The sequence below is a fragment of the Centropristis striata genome, chromosome 20 (genome assembly GCF_030273125.1).
Source record: "Centropristis striata isolate RG_2023a ecotype Rhode Island chromosome 20, C.striata_1.0, whole genome shotgun sequence".
NCBI classification, from domain to species: domain Eukaryota; kingdom Metazoa; phylum Chordata; class Actinopteri; order Perciformes; family Serranidae; genus Centropristis; species Centropristis striata.
The window spans coordinates 24,512,782-24,533,095 of NC_081536.1; the positions used below are offsets into that span (position 1 = coordinate 24,512,782).

Consider the following 20,314-nt stretch of genomic DNA (forward strand, 5'->3'; position numbering starts at 1 on the left):
TATGCAACATGGTCATTTTATGAAAGGGGGCGTGGATTAAGCATAAGGGGCGGGGCTTTATGAAATATTGTTATGTAGAAGTGTTAAGGGCTGGACTCTGATGAAGCATGAGAAGTTTGGACCAGATGGGACAAAGAATGGAGAAGTTATAACAATCTCGTGTTTTATGGCGAGACGCCATATTTTGCCGCCATGCCACGCCCACATAGTGTGACCCTCGGTAAAGATTTATACAACTTTTGATCCCAAAGGCCTTGTGATGCTACTGATCAAGTTTGAAGTCAATTGGATAAAATCTGTAGGAGGAGTTCGTTAAAGTATGCGAGGTGGAAATGGGTAAAAACGATGAAAAGTGCGATATTCAAACCAAGATGGCGGACTTCCTGTTGGGTTTGAGGTATGGGTCCAAGAGGCTTTTTGGTGCGTCTCCACATGACTCGTGTGTACCAAATTTCGTGTCTCTACGTGAAACCTAGTGGAAGGGCTAAGTATAAAACTAGTTACTTGCTGTTGCCAGCAGGGGGCGCTATGACTGTGTGTCAATATTGACACGTGGGTGTGTTCCGGGCTGGACCCTAATCACGTGTGTGACATTTGGGACAGATTAGACAATGTATGGTCAAGTTATACAGTCTCGTGTGTTATGGCGAGACGCCATATTTTGCCGCCATGCCACGCCCACATAGTGTGACAGGCGGTAAAGATTTATACAACTTTTGATCCCAAAGGCCTTGTGATGGTACTGACCAAGTTTGAAGTCCATGGGGTGAAATCTGTCGGAGGAGTTATGTAAAGTATGCAATGTGGTCATTTTATGAAAGGGGGCGTGGATAAAGCATAAGGGGCGGGGCTTTATAAATATTGTTATTGGGAAGTGTTAAGGGCTGGACTCTGATGAAGCATGAGAAGTTTGGACCAGATGGGACAAAGAATTGAGAAGTTATAACAATCTCGTGTTTTGTGGCGAGACGCCATATTTTGCCGCCATGCCACGCCCACATAGTGTGACCGTCGGTAAAGATTTATACAACTTTTGATCCCAAAGGCCTTGTGATGCTACTGACCAAGTTTGAAGTAAATCGGGTGAAATCTGTAGGAGGAGTTCGTTAAAGTATGCAACCTGGAAATGGCCAAAAACGATGACAAGTGCGATATTCAAACCAAGATGGCGGACTTCCTGTTGGGTTTGAGGTATGGGTCCAAGAGACTTTTTGGTGCCGCTTCCCATGTTACATGTATGTACCAAATTTCGTGTCTCTACGACATTCCTGTGCGAGGGGCTGAATTTTCTTGACTTTCAAGGGGGCACTGTTGAGTCATTTTGCCACGCCCATTCCTGGGACCATTAGAATACGTAAATTTCAGCGAAGATTTATGTTCATTCCAAAAATGGTGAGTTTTTGAATATGATAAAGCCCCCAAAAAGGCGATTTACTTTTGGGAAAAAGAAGAATAATAGACGGACCAATTTCAATAGGGTCCTTGCACTGTTAGTGCTCGGTCCCTAATAAAAAACGGACCAATTTCAATAGGGTCCTTGCACCGTTAGTGCTCGGTCCCTAATAATAATAATAATAAAAAACGGACCAATTACAATAGGGTCCTTGCACCGTTAGTGCTCGGTCCCTAATAAACGGACCAATTTCAATAGGGTCCTTGCACCGTTAGTGCTCGGTCCCTAATAATAGACGGACCAATTACAATAGGGTCCTCGCACCGTTAGTGCTCGGTCCCTAAAAAACGGATCAATTACAATAGGGTCCTTGCACCGTTAGTGCTCGGTCCCTAATAATCATTAGAAATACAATAGGGACCTCGCAGGTCGTTGCCTGCTCGGGCCCTAATAATAAATAAACATTCGAAATACAATAGGGACCTCGCAGGTCGTTGCCTGCTCGGGCCCTAATAATCATTCGAAATACAATAGGGACCTCGCAGGTCGTTGCCTGCTCGGGCCCTAATAATCATTCGAAATACAATAGGGACCTCGCAGGTCGTTGCCTGCTCGGGCCCTAAAAATAAATAAACATTCGAAATACAATAGGGACCTCGCAGGTCGTTGCCTGCTCGGGCCCTAATAATCATTCGAAATACAATAGGGACCTCGCAGGTCGTTGCCTGCTCGGGCCCTAATAAACGGACCAATTACAATAGGGTCCTCGCACCTTCGGTGCTCGGTCCCTAATAAGAAACGGACCAATAACAATAGGGTCCTCGCACCGTTAGTGCTCGGTCCCTAATAATAGACGGACCAATTACAATAGGGTCCTCGCACCGTTAGTGCTCGGTACCTAATAATAAGAAACGGACCAATTTCAATAGGGTCCTCGCACCGTTAGTGCTCGGTCCCTAATAAACGGACCAATTTCAATAGGGTCCTCGCACCTTCGGTGCTCGGTCCCTAATAACCTTCTAGTGGGTCTGGGGGCCCCCTGGGAGAAAATTTTGTACATTTTATAGTACAATGTGATCAATCTCGTCCACTGTGAGAGCTAAATGTGAGCAAACACCTCACAAACACATCATTGCCTATTTTAATTAATTATTGTAAAGGAGAATAAAGGTTCTTCTATGTTTTATTTAAGGCATCTTATTTTGACAGTCTTGTAATTTCTGTGGTGGATTCTGTGCTCTTATTTTGAAAGCTGCATTTGTGAAGCGACAGGAACTAATAGTAGCTTTTTGTGATTAAAACAACTTTAATTGTTAGCTAATGTTAGCTCGCGGCTAACGAACGGCACAATGCAACAGTGTGTTTGGACCGTTTGGACCTCTGACAGGACAGGTTGATAGTATTTAGATCGGCTCACGCACCCGCAGACGCACAGAGAGAGAGAGAGAGAGAGAGAGAGAGAGGGGACTGATACATTACAGACAGGTAGGTGCTTGTTTTGAAGCGCAGTGGGAGGGCAGCTCGGTATATTCAGTGCGTGTGTGTGAATGCGTGCGCATGTCTCGGAGGAGGACAGAGAGGTGGGTCGGGGTTTAGACTGACTGACGGGTGACAGACACTGCTGAGCAGAGACACAACGCAAAATAACTTTATGTTATGAATAGTGTAGATATACTTTCAGTAGCTTGAAATGTGACGTTAGAGCAGCACAAGAGACTCTGGCGGGCCGCCAAGGTCTAGGTAATTAATAGGAAATCCTTACGCCACTTTGTCAAGAAGTAGGGCATGTTGCCAATATCGTGATATGCATTTTTTTTACCCATAAAAAAAATATACCGGTATTATCGTGAACGATACGATATGGCACACCCCTAATCTAAAGTTGATATAGCCTTTGTCCAGGAAACACATCTAAACATTAAAGAATCCTTGAAATTGAGGTCCTCCTGGGTAGGGAAGGTTTTCTCAAGTCCAGGAACTGGCAAAAGCAGAGGCGTTTCCATTTTGATAAATAAGGCAATTCATTTTATTGAAACAAATGTGTTGATAGACTCGGATGGCCGCTATGTGATAGTGTATGGTCAACTTCTGGATACACCAATTGCTCTTTGTAATATTTACGCACCCAATTTTGATAGGCCAGAGTTTTTTCATAACCTATCACAACTTCTCTTGGACCTCGGGGATGTTCAGATAATACTCGGTGGAGATTTTAACCAAATATTAGATCAGGATCTTGACAGATCATTGCCCAGACGCAATACGGAAAGCAGATCAGCGGCTGCCATTAGACAGCTTGCCATTGACCTGGGTCTAAAAGACATTTGGAGGCTAATGCACCCAGATGGAAGAGATTATTCATTTTTTTCTTCTCCTCACAATGTCTACACAAGGATTGATTATTTTTTAATTTCTCAATCATTAGTTAATTCCTCCCTCAGCTCAGATATAGGTAATATAATAATTTCAGATCATGCCCCAGTTTTTCTCTGCCTAACAAAATTTTCACAGACACCTAAAAGCCGGAGATGGCGCCTGAATGTATCTTTATTGAGAGATAACTCATTCCTCGAGATGATTCGGAGTGAAACATCACTCTTTAAGGAAACAAATAGTAAACAAGACAGTACCATTTCAATATGGTGGGATACTTTAAAAGCTTATTGGAGGGGGAGAATTATTTCTTATGCCTCTTACAGAAAAAGATTAGCTAATGAGGAATCTAACAAATTAGAGAGCGAACTTCAAACACTTGAGGTCTCATATTCTCAGACCAAAGATAGATCCACTCTAAACAAAATTATTGCTACTAAATTTCAATTAAACAAACTATACCACAAGAAAGCCGAATATGCTTTGTTTCGAACCAAACAGAGATACTGGGAAATGGGTGAAAGACCTGGTCGCCTACTGGCCTACCGTTTAAAGCAACAGAATAGTATGAACTATATAGCTGGCGCGCGACAACAAGATGGCCATATCTCTACCGCCTCCAAGCAGATAAACGACAGTTTTAGATCCTTTTATGAAACTCTTTACTCATCACAAGGTGATTTAGATAAGCAGAAGTTTGACAGTTTTTTTGCTGATCTTAACCTCCCACAATTATCTGACAGTGACAGAGACTTTTTGGAGGCGCCAGTAAAACTAGAGGAGATCTCTCAAGCAATCAGAAGTATGCCACCAAATAAATCTCCTGGGCTAGATGGACTGCCTGCTGATTTTTATAGAACATTTATAGATATTGTTAGCCCTATATTACTTGAGGTCTACTCTGATGCATTTACAGCTGGCACCTTACCACAGTCTATGCACACTGCAGTTATGTCTTTCATTCACAAAAAGGGGAAAGATGACTTGGACCCTAGTGGCTACCGACCTATTTCCTTACTCAACTGTGATCAAAAGATTTTAGCAAAGATATTAGCAAGTCGCTTGTCAAAAGTCATTGGAAGTATTATTCACATGGACCAATCAGGCTTCATCCCAAATCGCTATAGCTCCGATAATATTAGACGGCTTGTTAATCTTCAGTATTCAGTATATGACTCCACCCATCCAACAATCGCTTTTTCACTGGATGCCGCTAAAGCTTTCGATTGTGTCGAATGGGCTTACCTTTTTGAAACACTTGAACGATTCGGCTTTGGGAAAAATTTTATCACATGGATCAAAACTTTATATGATACCCCCTATGCTTGTGTTTTGACAAACGGTCTTATATCTAATCCGTTCCAACTACATAGGTCCACAAGGCAAGGCTGCCCATTAAGTCCGGGCTTGTTTGTGCTTGCCTTGGAGCCTTTGGCGCAGAAACTAAGGAATAATTCAGATATTCATGGGATCACAGTGGGCAATATCCATCACAAGCTTTTACTGTACGCAGATGATATGTTAGTAATGTTGACGCAACCAGAAAAATCCATACCCACTTTATTAAATTGTATTGAAGAGTTCACATTGTTATCTGGATATCGCATTAATTGGGACAAATCTGAGGCCATGCCTCTATCAGGCTATTGTCCATCTACCCTCTTACATCGATGGAAATTTCGATGGGCTTCGAAAGGCATCAAATATCTAGGCATTCGAATAACTCCTGATTATAAAGATATGGTCCGAGAGAACATTAACCCACTGCTTCAGAAAATGAAATCAGATTTTGACAGATGGACTAAAATCCACCTTTCACTTTGGGGTAAAATACACTCTGTTAAAATGATGTCTGCACCTGTGATCTATTATATACTCTCCCACCTTCCTCTGAACATTCCCGAGTCCTACTTTAGAGATTTTGACACCCTTATTCTAGATTTCCTCTGGGGTAATTCACATCATCGTTTGGGAATAAAGAAATTACAGGCCCATGCAAAAAGAGGGGGATTTTCTCTTCCCAACTTCAGATGGTACTGCTGGGCCTTCAATATAAAACATATAAGAACGTGGTTACCTAATGATGAGGCAGGAGATAGACCAAGTTGGTTCCAAATAGAAGCTGAAGTGAGTGGAGGGTTATCCCCTTGGTCCGAGTTATTTAGAACACAAATGTCATCACATGATAATCCTATTATTGCTAATACTAAATTAATGTGGCATAAACTACATAGAGCAGGGCGTTGGGACTTTTTCAAATCCCCCCATGCACCTCTATGGAATAACAAGCGAATTCTAATCGGGAATAAAACAGTTAACTGGACTGTTTGGCAAAAAGCGGGGATAAACTACATGTTGCATTTATTTGATAGTAACACCAAGTTATTTTTAAGCTTTAACCATATAGTGGATAGATACAAATTACCTCGTAATCAATATTGGAGATATGTCCAAATGCAAAGCACCTTGTCTAAATGGATAGGAGGCCCGCTTACCTGCCCTACAGGCAGCCCAATTGAGGAACTGGTAAATAAATCAAGTTCAGGTAGGGGCATTACTCTTAAGATTGTTAGTTTATTACAGGAACAATTATGTGACCCTTTGCTCAAGGTTAAGAAACACTGGGCAGGCGACTTGGCTATAGACATATCTCCTGAAGATTGGGATTCATGCTTAAATAACATCAATACAATGTATAAAGAAATGGGTAATAGATTTATTCAATTGAAAATACTACATAGATGGCATCGGACACCACAACAACTTTATAAATGGAACTTAATACCTGTAGACTCTTGCTGGAGATGTGACGGGAATGGTGCCTCTATACTACATATACTTTGGACATGTCCAGCGCTTAAGGACTGGTGGAACAACATTCACCAGGTTATATTTGAAGTGCTGCGCAAAAGGTTTCAAATCTCTGCAAAACTGTGTGTCTTGGGATCGACCACTGAGCTTAAGGACAATGACTTTACATGTTTTGAAAAAAGATGGATTATTTTAGCTCTCACTACAGCAAAATGGATACTACTAAGACACTGGAGAAAAAAACAGCCACCTCCTTATGAAGAATGGTCTACAACAATGGCACAGTTAGCTGCCTACGAGAGGGTGACGTACTCCCTACTGGATAAACTGGATCAATATATGCTCACTTGGAGCCCTTTTACTGACTGGTTGTCTGTGGGTTAATGGTTGCCGTGACAATGCAGTGTTGTCATTGATTTGGTGTGCTTATCCTTTGAGAGGTGTCAGTGTGGTGGTATGTGGTTGTGTTTGTTTGTTGTTGTTTTTTGTTTGTTTGTTTTTGTTTTTTCAACTCATTTACTGTAAAAAAGGAAAGAAAATAACTTAGGGAGTGAATTCCTAGCCTTGATGGCTTCCTGATTGAATGAAGGTAATCCTCCCTGTCTGTAATGTTTGTTTGATAAATTTCAATAAAAAGTTCATTACAAAAAAAGAAATTAGTTTCCAACTGTATCCATTTAAAACATAACTGCTTATGTAAAAAAAAAAAGCGTTTACTGGGCGAGACAAGCATCCTTTAACCCAATCATTGATACTAATGATGATAAATCAATAAATCACTACAGGGATTGAATATGAGTCCAATTGCATGTTTCCTGCTTAAAAATTAGTTTCCAACTCTATCAATTGAGCCTGCTGACCATTCTCATCTGGCACAATGTCGATAATTAGCAAGTTTGTAATTATTTTACTTAAACAGAAAGTGTCACAACCCCCGGTTGTGACCTGTCTGTGGCATGCATTACTGCTGGGGGGCGTGGTCTCGGTAGCTCCAGCCTTCACACCTGCAACGCATCTCATCAGTCCTGCACTCCGGTTCCTCATTCCACAATCAACACTCCTATAAAAGACCAGACCAGCCTTCCAGTCCCCGCCGGATCGTCGAATCAGTTTGTATGAGACTCACCAGCAACCTAGAAGTAACTCTGTTTTTGTGCCTGTTTTCTAAACCTTGTTTTCTCTGCCTCGCCTCAGACCATCTTGCCTCAGCCTGCACCCAGTCCAGCCCACCAGCCAGCCGAGAGCTCTGGATCCGAACCCGCTCCTGAATTCCCAGCACCTCCACCTCAACCTGTTTTTCTCTGTGAACCATTTAAATAAACCACCCATATCTCTCTGATCTCTGGTCTGCGTTTGAGTTCTGGTCACCGGTCCTGACAGAAAGGGAGGATTTTGAATTTTGTCGGCTAGGTTTGTTAATAGTGGCAAAAATTAAAGTGGTTTGACAAAACTGCAATACAATGATATAACAGTGGAGGAAATATATATTTTGTTTTTCCTTTCATTTTTTTTTCTGCACATTTTGGCAGATTATCCATATCAAAATGTCAAAACTACAAAGCTGTGGAAGATGTAGTTAGTTTTGTTTGCTATTGAGCAGAAACTCTTGAGTGTGACCTAACTTGAAAGTCTTTTTCTTATGAAGCGTATTGATTGAATTGACTACTTAGCAAATTCCACTGTTAATATTAAATAAATCACTCCGTCACTTTGATGAGATGAGACAGATGTTTCTTCAGTCTTACAGTGTCGAACCCACACACCAAATTCAAGTTAACACCAAGTAAAACTTTTGTCTTAGCCACATTTGCTTGAATACAGTACAAAGTCAAGCTATGTAATGCTGAAAAATGATAAACTTTGTTTTTTTGTAAACATATAAAGTAGTTTTCACTGAATTTGATGCATTTTATTTACGTATCCCACATTGGCCCAACTTTTTTAAAAACTGAGTTGTAGAGTAGTTTCGGAGATTTAACCCTGTAAAACTGTCAGGCCGGGCTCGAAGCAGGACTCAGACGCAGAGATATTTCAGAGTATGTCAAAAGCACTTTATTTAGGTACTTGGTCAGCAAGAGGAACTCCCCGAACAGAGGAAACAAAAAGGCTATAAACATTAACGGTCTAAAAGACCTAACAATAATAATCCCTACAAAGAGGGAAAAACACAAAACTCCTGACTATCCTGATCTCAGGGCAAACTATCCTATGGGAAAATGAACAAATAACTAGACAAGGGAAAGGGAGATAAAAGGGACAAACTAAAATACTAATAAACAAAGGGCGCTCCAAAAGGGAGGAAAACCTAAACAGGGAGAAAGACTAAACTAAAAATCACTCCGTAAAATGGAGGAAACAATCTAAGGGCAAAAACTAAATAACACAAAATCACTCTTAAGGAGGAAATACAAAAGGCAATCTAAACAACTAACAAACTAAGGGAGCAGCTAAGCTGTGAAAAATTACAAAAGAAAATCACTCTTACGAGGAGAACCAAACTTGAAAACGAAGCAAGGCAGATGACTGTGGCGATGACAAGAACTGTGGAAATGCTGGCGAGACGAAAAACGACACACTGGCACAGGACAAGGGAGACACAGACTATTTAACACATGAGGGAAGGAGCACCAGGTGAACACAATTGGTAATTAGGGGAGACACTCAGGCAGGTGACACACACAGGGAGGGGCAGGTGATCTGAAACGAGAGGAGAGTTACTTTTCAAAATAAAAGCAGTGACAAGACCAAACATAAAAAACCCAAGACCTCACCACGGTGTGACAAAAACCCAGATGTTGTTGTAGGAGGCCTTCAAAAATGTTATGTTTTAGTAAGTTTTTACGGAAACGTTGTAATATTGCAACGTTGGGCTTAATGGGTAGCAGAATCTCCTGTATTTCCACTCATTGTCTGAACAACAGTACAGAACTAAGGATTCATTTGCAGGGTTTTGCTTTTCCCAAACCAGTATATAGCATGAATAATAATCTTAGTCATTTTGTTATGAAGTGTGATTTATTCAAACAAGCACTTTGACATTTATTTACATTATTTACATTTTAAGTTGCAGTCAGTTGCAGTGATAGTCCCAGAAGCAGTTCTTGTCCTCTGAAAAGCAGAGGCGGACATCACACTTGCTGCATTGGGTATTTGTATACCCTTTACTGCAATGTCTGCAGCGTCCTCTTGTCGTCTTGTATGGAATGTGTCCAGTGAGGTCTCTGCGCACATCCAGAGGGGGGTGTGCACATGTTTTTTTGGAGGAGGGAACGTTTGGACTCCCATCACCCAAGGATGGTCTCTTTACAGCATCCGAAGGGCTCCCTGCTGCGTCTGGGCTCCTGTTGCCTGCCGATGGCCGTCCTCTCTTTGGAGTTTTGGGTGCTGTGCCTACCTGATTAGGAAAAAAAGAATAAATATATCAATTTATATACATCTCAAAAATGCATGAAGATACCAGTCAAATATATCACAAACAAGGTAAATAGGTAAATAGATTATTACCAGAATGAGAGAGGATGCAAGCTGCACACTGTATCGAGGATCTCTCTTTGCTGGTGGCATTCTGAAATGGAAAACATAAAATTGAAACAAATGTACACTGTATATACAAATAGCACACATGCTTACTAGATTCCGGATGACGAGCAGGAAAGATGGGGTGGTGGGGAGACTGATTTCATTTTGAAGTGTTTACACATTGCACTGAAGTATCCAATTCACACATTTCACAGGCCATACAATACTGTATGATTGACCTATCGTAGACTGTGATTATCATCCTAATAGGAATGCATGTAGCCTCCACCTTACAACCACACCTTACATTCCTGAACATTAGCACCTGTTCCAGAACAATGCAACAAGTGCACCAGGAGCATCCCCCACAACTGCTTTGACTATGAATTGATAGGAGCATTTTCTTATCAATAGAGACTAAGACAAAGGGCAGACATGCACAAACAGAATTTCTTTGGTAAAAAGTCCTGCATTCTGTGATAAGGAGAAAATACTGAGAGTGTTGAAGGTGGTTAAAAATCACCAAAAAATGTTTAGATACAGCAATATATCTTTGCACTTTAGTTTCTAATACAATAAATATGTAATTCAATACAAGGCTCAGGCTAGAATGTGTAAATCATGTGTAGTTTAAAGTTATATTGGAAAATTTTTAATTGAAGTTCCTCTCAAGACATTCCTCTCAAAAACAGGGCTGTTTTGACTACCACTCTGACCCAATGTTGTAATATTGCAACACTTATAAAACAAGCTCTAAATAAAATGTAGGGCACATTTTCCACAAACACTACATATGTTCATGTTCTAGACACTGTAATAAACACAAAAAAAATATTCAAAGCAATTTACTTACTTGAATCAGATTAATCCAGTCCAGTAAATCGAAGGGATGTTGCTCGATCAAAAAATTGGAAGTTGTGTGACTTCTTGACCCTAGGGCGGGCCTTATATACAAATGTTGGATCCAATCGCATTGTGAGAACAAACAATAGGACCCAATGATCATGTTAATGTGGTTGAACCAAAAAAAAAAAAAAAATTGGGGGGGGATAATCAAAATTGTTGTAATTCTGCAACACTGGGTCTTACAGGGTTAAGGCTGTGTAATCTAGAAAAAAATGAATAGTTGCCTCTATATTTGTAACTGTCAAAGATTGAGTGATCATTTTTAGGCTGTTTTACCTTTTAAAGACCAAGGCATTGCCAAATGAAAATAATAATGTAAATAATAATAATGTATATTTATACTGGCCGTCTTCTTGATCCTAAATATGTCTTTGAGCTTGACAGAGTCCAACCAGACACACAGGTAGAGGATAAGGGAGGAGGAGGAGGAGGAGGAGGAGGAAGTTGGAAAGACAAGACAAAGACTTTGAGAGAGAGAGAGAGTGTCTTTGAACATAAAGTAAAAGGACTTGCTGGTGAAGCTAACAGCTGGAGAGAAATATGAGGCCACTCTACTCTTTGGTGTTCACTTTCTTTTGTCTGGGGAGCCTGCTGATCACTCTCAACCGGCACATGTTCCTCTCCAAGTAAGTGTCTAACTATTATTCTAAAACACCTTTAGAGCAGTCAGGAAGGTTTTTGTATTTTGTGTGTTTGAAATGTGTCAACAGGGACAAAAGATAAAAAGACGTTGTCTTAAAGTTTGAAAAGACATTATGAGAGGAGATTTTTGAGACTTTTTCCTTTGCACACTGACAGTCTTTCTTCACTTCCGCTCATGTCATTACCTTTCCCAATTTATCTCATAAGCCACCATGTTTATCTTTGCTACAGTGTTATAATTAGTCTCACAATACGATACTAGCAGTGAAACTTTCACTTGAAAAACATCACTTCAATATGGAACAACCAACATGTTTTTGCTAAAATTTTGTTCTTCTTGAACCACATAGTTGATTGAATAAAAAAGATCTAGTGGTTAGATGATGATATAATTAAGATAGCTTTGTGTAATTAATCTGCATAGAAACAAACAATACATGTAGGTGCAGGTGTGGTTTTGTTACGGGGAAGGAGTTGATTAACCGGTCTGTTACACTTAATTACACTATGGAGAAGGAAGTACTTGCTCCTATCTAAGCGCTTCAACATTTCGAGGTATATGTAGGTTCTGGAAATGCCTCGTTGGTGGTGTAAACTGACCACAACCCCTCAGCCTTTCTCTGTTCACTGCAGTGTCCCAACTATCACTTAATGTGGTGTATGTTATTCTTCAGGCTGATAGCCTAGATATGAGGCATATTAAGGAAGGATAATATTGTTGCAGATGCTCCTGTTAAAAAAAATGAAAAGCACATGAGATTATCTGTTATCTCTGGCATGGGAAGGTTATCCACCTGTCCTGTTTTGGTTTCCTCCACAGCAATGACAAACCTCCTGAGATCTGTAAAGGCTGCAAGTAAGCGCAAACACTCCCTGCTTTTCCTCAACTGTCTGGATTTTTTTGCCTTCATCAGATAAAGTCAAGCGGTATGACAGAGATTATTCACCTGACTGTGTATTTGAATGTGTGTGTGTGTGTGTGTGTGTGTGTGTCACAGGGAGATCATCGACAAAGTAAAAGAGTGTTACTCTCAAAACTGGAACAAGCAGGAGGACAATTACACAAAGTTCAGGTGATTATTTTATTTGGAATTTTGTGAACAGACAATAAAACAAAAATTTGCCACAATGGCAAATAATTGTCCCTGTATGCACAGAAATGTTGGATCTCCATGCAGGCAGGAATCTGCTCTGTCAGTGTGATTTAAAAGAAAGTTCAAATATACTGCACATGAAGCCTTGCTTTCTGATACAATAAAATAGAGAACATAACCACATGGTCTAAATATAACATGTCTAAAGGTAATGTTAGTTATGGGAAAACAGAGGGTCTGTGTTCACTTACCTGGGGCTGGTTATGGATTTAAAATACTTAATTAAAACAAGAAACTTGAAGAAACACTTCTTACAGTATGTTGTTTAACATACTGTAAGAAGTGTTGTCCTTGTGGTTCTGCAGATCTGAGCTGAGCAGCAAGTGTAATGGTTTTGAGAAGGCCATCATTACCCAGGCCAACACTCCAGTGGGATCCAAGATTGTGTACGACGGAGAAAAGACGAGGAGCCTCGAGGTGACCCCGGAGATTTTCAGCAATTTTCCAAAGGTCTGTTGTGTCTCATTCATTGATATTTCCATCATTCACATCTATCACTTGTTTGATATCATGATTGTTCCTCAGATGTTTTACCACAGACGCTATTATGCCACAAGTCATGCAGGTTGTGTTTCTTTAATCCACTATAATGTGACTTCAATTTGGAGATCTACTTTCAATTACATAATTATTTACATTTGTAAAAGCAGAATCGTAAGACTCTGACAACTCATAAAAGTGAGGTAAGGTATACTATGGCGGTGCACCAATCTGTACACACACAGAGCAAGTCAATTCCTGTTATTCAACAGACCAAAAAGAGCAGGAACCATTAATTTCTTAAATTTATTGGTCAGGTGTTTATTTATTGGTGTATGTTTATCTGTAACCAGATGGCAGCACACTGAACCCACTGAACAAAGGGTGGCTCAGGTGGACAGGGTTTAATGGGACATTCTTTATGACTTTATTCTCTTGGGAGAGGTCAATTTAATTAATTTCCTCAATTTTACTGTATGTAGGCTAGTATATTCTAACAATCCCTCCTCAACTTTTACTGTTTTTCACCCATACCAATAAAAGAGATGATAAGAAGAGATTCAATCAAGAAATAACATTCTCATGAAGATGATGTCAATTTAAAAATTCTGAGCTTTTGATAAAAGTACATGTGCTGATGATCCTTTGCCAAATCAGCATCAGTATAACTTTTCAAAAATGATTATTGCTTCAACAGCTTGTTTAATAATAAGAGCAGACTTTTAAAGTCAATGAATAAAATGACTAATGATTAAATATGGGTTACAGTAACTGTAGGAGCCTAAATGTAGTTTTTTGTTGTTAAGAGAATAATTGAAGTTCATAAGAAATATTATTATTATTATTATTAATAATAATAATAATAATAATAATAGTAATAATCACAATATGTACATGTTATGATATTTACAATATATGTGGATAGATATATTTTTGTTTTGTGAAGACTGTATCTTGTGTCACTCTCGCGAGTGTTTTGTAATGGTAATTTGGTAGGTAATGTGATTTGTAGTCAGTCAGGACAAGCGGGGAGTGTAGGCCGATAGTTTTTTGACCTCTCTCTCTCCTCTCTATCTCTCCCCACTACTTTCTAATTTCATGTATAGGACGCGATTTTTATTTAATTTGTGACATTTTATATTTTGTATTTTTCCTGCATTTTTCTGAGTAAACATTCAAGTTTACCGGCTGGTCTCTGTAGATTTATTGGATGTGGACACGGGAAGAGTGGTACGAGCGTTAAACTGAGGCTTCACCTACAGTAACTAATTGTCGTAAGAATAATCACATAAACACATGCAATGGATTTGGATATGAGATTATATAACGATATTATACATTTATCTTTCCTAATTAGGCTCTTTAAGAAAGCATATTATCATAAATGTTTTCTGTTGCTGTTGATTCCAGGAGCATCCACTCCCAAATAAAACATGGGACACATGTGCTGTTGTTGGGAACGGAGGGATCCTGACCCACAGCGGCTGTGGAAAGATGATCGATTCAGCTCAGTTTGTTATCAGGTGAGAAAGTTATCCAATGTAGTGGCTTGACAGGGTGTTGCAATTCCATATAACATTGTCTTTATCTTATTTTCTCTTTGTTCAGGTGCAACCTTCCCCCTGTGGAAAATGGCTATGAGAAAGATGTGGGCAACAAGACTGACCTCGTGACAGCAAACCCAAGCATCCTCACGGATAAGTGAGCGGGATCACGATTCTCACTGCATCTTAAAATGTTCTTTTGGTGTTGTTTCATATTTGCTATTTATTTTCAGGTACGGGGCACTACAGGGGAATAGCCGTACATTTGTGGAGAGCCTGAGAATCTATGGCGACTCCCTGCTTCTCCTTCCCACCTTCTCATATGGCCATGTCACCTCTGTGTGCCAGCGGGCTGTCGACAGTATAGAGGACTTTGAAAACCCCATCCGACCTGTTTTCTTAAACCCTGACTACCTCCAGAAATTGGCTGTCTTCTGGCGCTCCAAAGGCGTAAAAGCATTGAGGCTCAGCACCGGCTTAATGATGACTAGCCTGGCACTGGAACTCTGTGCTAACGTGCACCTGTACGGGTTCTGGCCCTTCAGTAATCACCCACAAGGACTCTATGCCCTGACTAACCACTACTACAATGATGCAAAAGCTAAGGCAGGAGTTCATGCCATGTCGGCTGAGTTTAACCTCTTGTTGCAGCTGCACAGTCAGGGGGTGCTCAGGCTTCACCTGGAAGATTGTTAGCCAGGTAAATTGTAGTTCCAGGAACTAATGGAAGCTGACGGGACAGGAAATCTGTTTTTGTAGTCCAGTCTTTCATATACTTTTGAATGGACAGATTTATCTCGGTTGATGACACGGATAAAATGAGTCAATACATCGACAAGGAGGTAAAGAAGTTTGACTTTAGAATAAAATATGTTTTTTGGAATTCAATAGGAGTCACTCTTCCGCAGCCGTCATCGCCCCCTGCTGGAATTTTCGGTAGAATGCAGCTTAAGGCACTTCCTGGTTTGCCTCAATGCTCAGCCTGGTAGTAACCCATTCCATGAAATTTAAAAAATTGTGTTAATTGTGTATTTTGTAATGCTGAAGTGGAAACAATCAGGCACCTTTTTGTTGAATGTCATTTTCCCCAGATTTTTTGGAAAAAAATTGAAGTTTACATCACCTCACATTCCAACCTACAAATTTATTTTAAAGCCATAGATATACTTTTATATTATAGCAATAAAGATAGGAAAATTCAACAATTTGATTATTCTTTTTTTTTTCCAAAATGTTTCTATTGTCAACAATTTGATTATTCTAATGGCGAAATTCCACATTCGTAAAGCCATATTTTCCAAAAGTCGACCTTTCTTTCCTGTTTTTGAAATTGAATTCAACAACTACCTTGAATGTATCAAAAATAATTGATAATAGCAAATTTATACATACTGTTAACATAATACAAGAAATATTTGGAGAAATGAAATATGTCATGCCTTTTTCTTTTTTTTCCTCCTTCCTTTTTAATTATTTTTTATTATTCTGTTTAATTTACACCTGTACTGACTTATGCACTTCATTCACTTTGTCTCATATTTATTTATTTTCTCAATTTGTGATGCCGGACTTTGTTTTGTTCTACCGGTTCTACCCAAGATGAATGTTCTGATTGTAATTGGATCTTCTCAATAAAGTTTTGAAAAAAAAAGTCTAGATTTTGGGTAACGGCGCAATAAAAGTTTAGAGCTATGGTTTAGAGTATCAAAAAAAAAATCCGAACACAGCATCATTTGACACGTTCTCCCACAATGCAATGCGCATCTGTCATGGCTGCTCACTGATGCCACTTGAACCACATGGGTGAAAATAAACGCACTAAGAAACACCGACTGGGCTCTTAAAGACAACCGATCAGCCGCTGTTATTAAGGACCGGTCAGACCGAAGTCAGCGGCTCCCACTGAACTACAGCCGGACCCAGCAGCGGTAGTTATGGCCCTGGACGTGGAGATCCCCGTCCTCCGAGGCTTCCTGACACCCAGCGAGGCAACGCAATGGAAGCAGAATATTCTCAGTACTGCAGGTAAGACACCGTTGTCTAGTATTATCTAACTACGGAGCTATTACACCACCGCGAGCGGATTAATGCTCTGTGATTAGAAACATCTATGCTTGTATGTTGAGGTCGGTAAAGAAAAGTGCCGTTAACATTCCGTTAACAGCAGCGGGGTGCTCGGTGATTAAACTCATGGCAACTGCAGGGTTTTTTGTATCAAATTCTGCTAATAACATAGTTTAAATATCATATCAAAGATAAGGCCACAGTGTCGCTATAGCTACAGTACAGAAGCTTTTAACTAGCTACTGTGCCAGCTGGCACCACTAACATTAAGAGCCGTGTGTGAACTTAATGTGAGACTCTAATCAATGTTTATGGCCGCATTAATTCACCTACTCATGGGCAACACTGCCATTCATCATATACACCAAAACATCGATGTTAATTGTAATAAAATGTCAACTCATCTAGGAAACATTAGCTAACGTTAGCTTTAGGTCTTCCTATTTTCTGGGTTTTCTCTGAATATAACAGCAGGGTGGAGAGTTTAGAGTGGCACTAAGATTGAGTTTAATAAGCTGATTGAGATTTAGCTTCAGAGGCAACTGCATGGGGATGCTATTATTCCATTTTGTGTGGCTACTTGCAAAGCAGCTAGCAAGTTTATTCTTTTTCTGACAGAGTAACGTTACTGCTGGACTGAAGCGTCATGGCTTCATACCGTCACTTCATTATGTCGAGCTGCTGTTGCACTCACATCATTTTTCAGTAGCTAGACTGGAGCCCAACACTGAGCCACAGCTTGCTGTCCAGCTCGGCCCGCACCAGAGCCGGCCCAAGCCTCCATGGGGCCCTAAGCAAAATTCAATTTTGGGGCCCTCTATTTCTGCCAATAATATTCATTGTTGATCATTCACACACCTACTATAAACTCATTGTGGCTCTGGTAGTGTTGTTTACATTATCCTATTATCAGCCTGATATCTCTTTACACATTTAAGGGGGTGGCCCAGTTAATAACATAAATAATACCAATGCAATAATAATACAAATAATACCAATGAATGAATGAATGAATGATGTCCAGGGTGTCACATATGGTTTTTAATCTCAAAATGTAGCACATTCAGCTACAAGAGTGACCTGGGGTTGTTTTGCACAACAATCTGTAAATTTACTGTAAAAGTATCATCTGGTTTATTTTTTTGGCTTAAAAAAACTACAACAGCAATGTGTAAACATAAGTTGTAGTGCAATAATAACAATTAAGTGCCACAACAAATAAAATCACTTAGAAAGAATCAATATATATATATTTCATATATATCTCCCGTGTGTGTGTGTGTGTGTGTGTGTGTGTGTGTGTGTGTGTGTGTGTAATAGGCTCATGGCTTATTTAATTTGATTCATAATTTACTAATTTAAGTAAATATAATTCAGGGGTTATTTCAATGTGCAGTAGATGTTTCAGTGCCAGAGTCATTTCCTTTTCACTCTGCAAACTAGAGCTTTCCTGATTTGCTCTGCATTGCTGATATTATATTTAAAAAAACAACTCTAAAGAAAAACTGCAACTCAAAAATTTGCTCTGACACGAGAGCACGTCCACATGTTTTATGTTGCATATGTAAGGCTGGAGAATGTTGAGATAAATAATGGCTTATGAGGAAAAACGGTAACGTTCCATTAGGAAACTATCAGGGTACATGAGGCCACAACAAAATTCCCAAAAATGCTAGTTTGCAAATGGTAATAAACACAGATGTAGTTCTGTAACAATCTTGTGTTGTGTTTGAATAGTGTTTGTAAAAGAGTGTGATATGTGATGAGGTTGATCCAACTACGCAAAGTGAAACTATGTGGTTCCTCGACAGAAAAATCACAATTTCCTGAGTATTTTTTCTTTCAAAATACCATTCAATATTTTTGTTATTGGCATTCAGCAAAATGGCAGATGGCTCAAAAGTCCATTGTCAATGTATTTGTGTGACCAAGAATTGAAAAAGGAGGCTCTAAGTGGATTTATGTGTGCTGCTTATAACTCCATCGTGGAGGTTTGATATATATATAAAAAAATGCTAAACTAGGTCGTCAAATATACATTGGCAGATCAGCAACTCATTCTAAGATGTCTTCTTCTAGAGGCAGGCCCTTTGCTGGCATCCTTGATTGAGGGGGACTTTGAGGCAGTTCTGCTGAGCCCCCAGGTGTTGGATCTACTCTCTGGAGATGGCAGCTGCAGCGAAGGAGAGGACATCGAGGCCTACCTGGAGAAACGGGTCCTGCTGTACCTTACTTGTGGCACCAGTGAAGATCAGACCAACAGGTAATAGGTCTTCCCCACAGTTGCACAATACGTTGCACACACTACTTTGCATTAAATTTATGTATGTATAGTTCATATTTCTATTGTATCTTTGCACAGGCTGCCTTTAGAATTGCTTTTGCTTTGTTATTTTATCTATTCTATACTTAGATCTCTTGGACAGCAGTGAAAAAAATTCACTGTACAAGGAAACATGTTTCCTTAATGTGCATTTGACAATAAACTTATTTGAACTTAATGCAGCAGGGAAGGACACCAGCCATCAAATATATAATATAACAGATTTCTGAAATGTTTTTTAACTGGCTTTGCAGCTAGTAGAGCTAGAGAATTTCTGTCAGTATGCATTCTGCAGTTCATATCTGTATTTAAAAAGATTTTATCGTATGAAACTTTGCCCAGTGTTTTCTGTTGCCCTACTGAGGCTCTTTCTGGGGCCAAGGACACTAAATAAAATTTATAGTCCAAAAAATATAAAACTTATAAAGGAAAAAAATTATGCTAATACAAAAGAATCGATGCCATGTCTCCACAAAGTTCTGTCGGAATTGCATGAAACTGCAAGTAGTTAGCCATGCCACACTGGCAACCTGTAAAAATGTTGATGCATACGGGCTACAACACTTACAAATTGATAAATTTGCCATCAGTCTAATCGGCTTACACTGATGCATCTCACATTTTAGACCCCAAATGATTAAAAATCACTGCTCTGAACCTGTGTCCTGTGTCTCACATGTGTGCCTGCAAGTCCGACTTGGATCGCCTCCACGGGTCGTCAGAATTATCTCTATGATGACAAGATAAGCAAGAGTAAATATCTAGGCATGTGGGTTGATGAAAAACTTTTGAACTTCTAAAGATCATATTGATATGTTGTTGTCAAAGCTACGAGTGAAGTTGGGCTTTCTTTAACATCTCCCGTCTCACTCTCAGGATAGATCTTAGTAAATGTTTAATGTCGTACATGTTGTTTCACATGCTGTCTTTGATCACCTTTCGACACGTTTTCAGCATAATGGTAAGACAGCAAAGCATGTTGTTAGTTGTTGTTTCCTGGAGGATGAGTAGGTGAAATACTGCTCACTGCGCCTGTCTATAAACTTCTGTGAGCATCTTTGAAGAAGCACCAATTCATCCATGATACTGTTCCCTCTTCAAAATC

General features: G+C 39.7%; 2 protein-coding genes across 2 annotated transcripts in view; both read left to right on the plus strand.

The window, feature by feature from the left end:
* The first annotated feature begins 11,545 nt into the window (after positions 1 to 11,545).
* On the plus strand, positions 11,546 to 15,758 carry LOC131993254 (alpha-2,8-sialyltransferase 8F-like). The gene is made up of 7 exons (XM_059359067.1): positions 11,546 to 11,628; positions 12,465 to 12,500; positions 12,643 to 12,717; positions 13,104 to 13,248; positions 14,689 to 14,801; positions 14,887 to 14,979; positions 15,056 to 15,758. Exons 1-7 carry the CDS (start codon positions 11,615 to 11,617, stop codon positions 15,516 to 15,518), a joined length of 939 nt encoding a protein of 312 aa, XP_059215050.1. The 5' UTR covers positions 11,546 to 11,614; the 3' UTR covers positions 15,519 to 15,758.
* Positions 15,759 to 16,557: 799 nt separating this feature from the next.
* Positions 16,558 to 20,314, plus strand: part of ttc27 (tetratricopeptide repeat domain 27) — a 67,330-nt gene continuing 63,573 nt past the window's right edge. The window contains exons 1-2 of the mRNA XM_059359053.1: positions 16,558 to 16,847; positions 18,966 to 19,149. Of these exons, the coding sequence (XP_059215036.1) occupies positions 16,757 to 16,847; positions 18,966 to 19,149 (275 nt within the window). The 5' untranslated portion in view covers positions 16,558 to 16,756. The remainder of the gene's footprint in view (positions 16,848 to 18,965; positions 19,150 to 20,314) is intronic.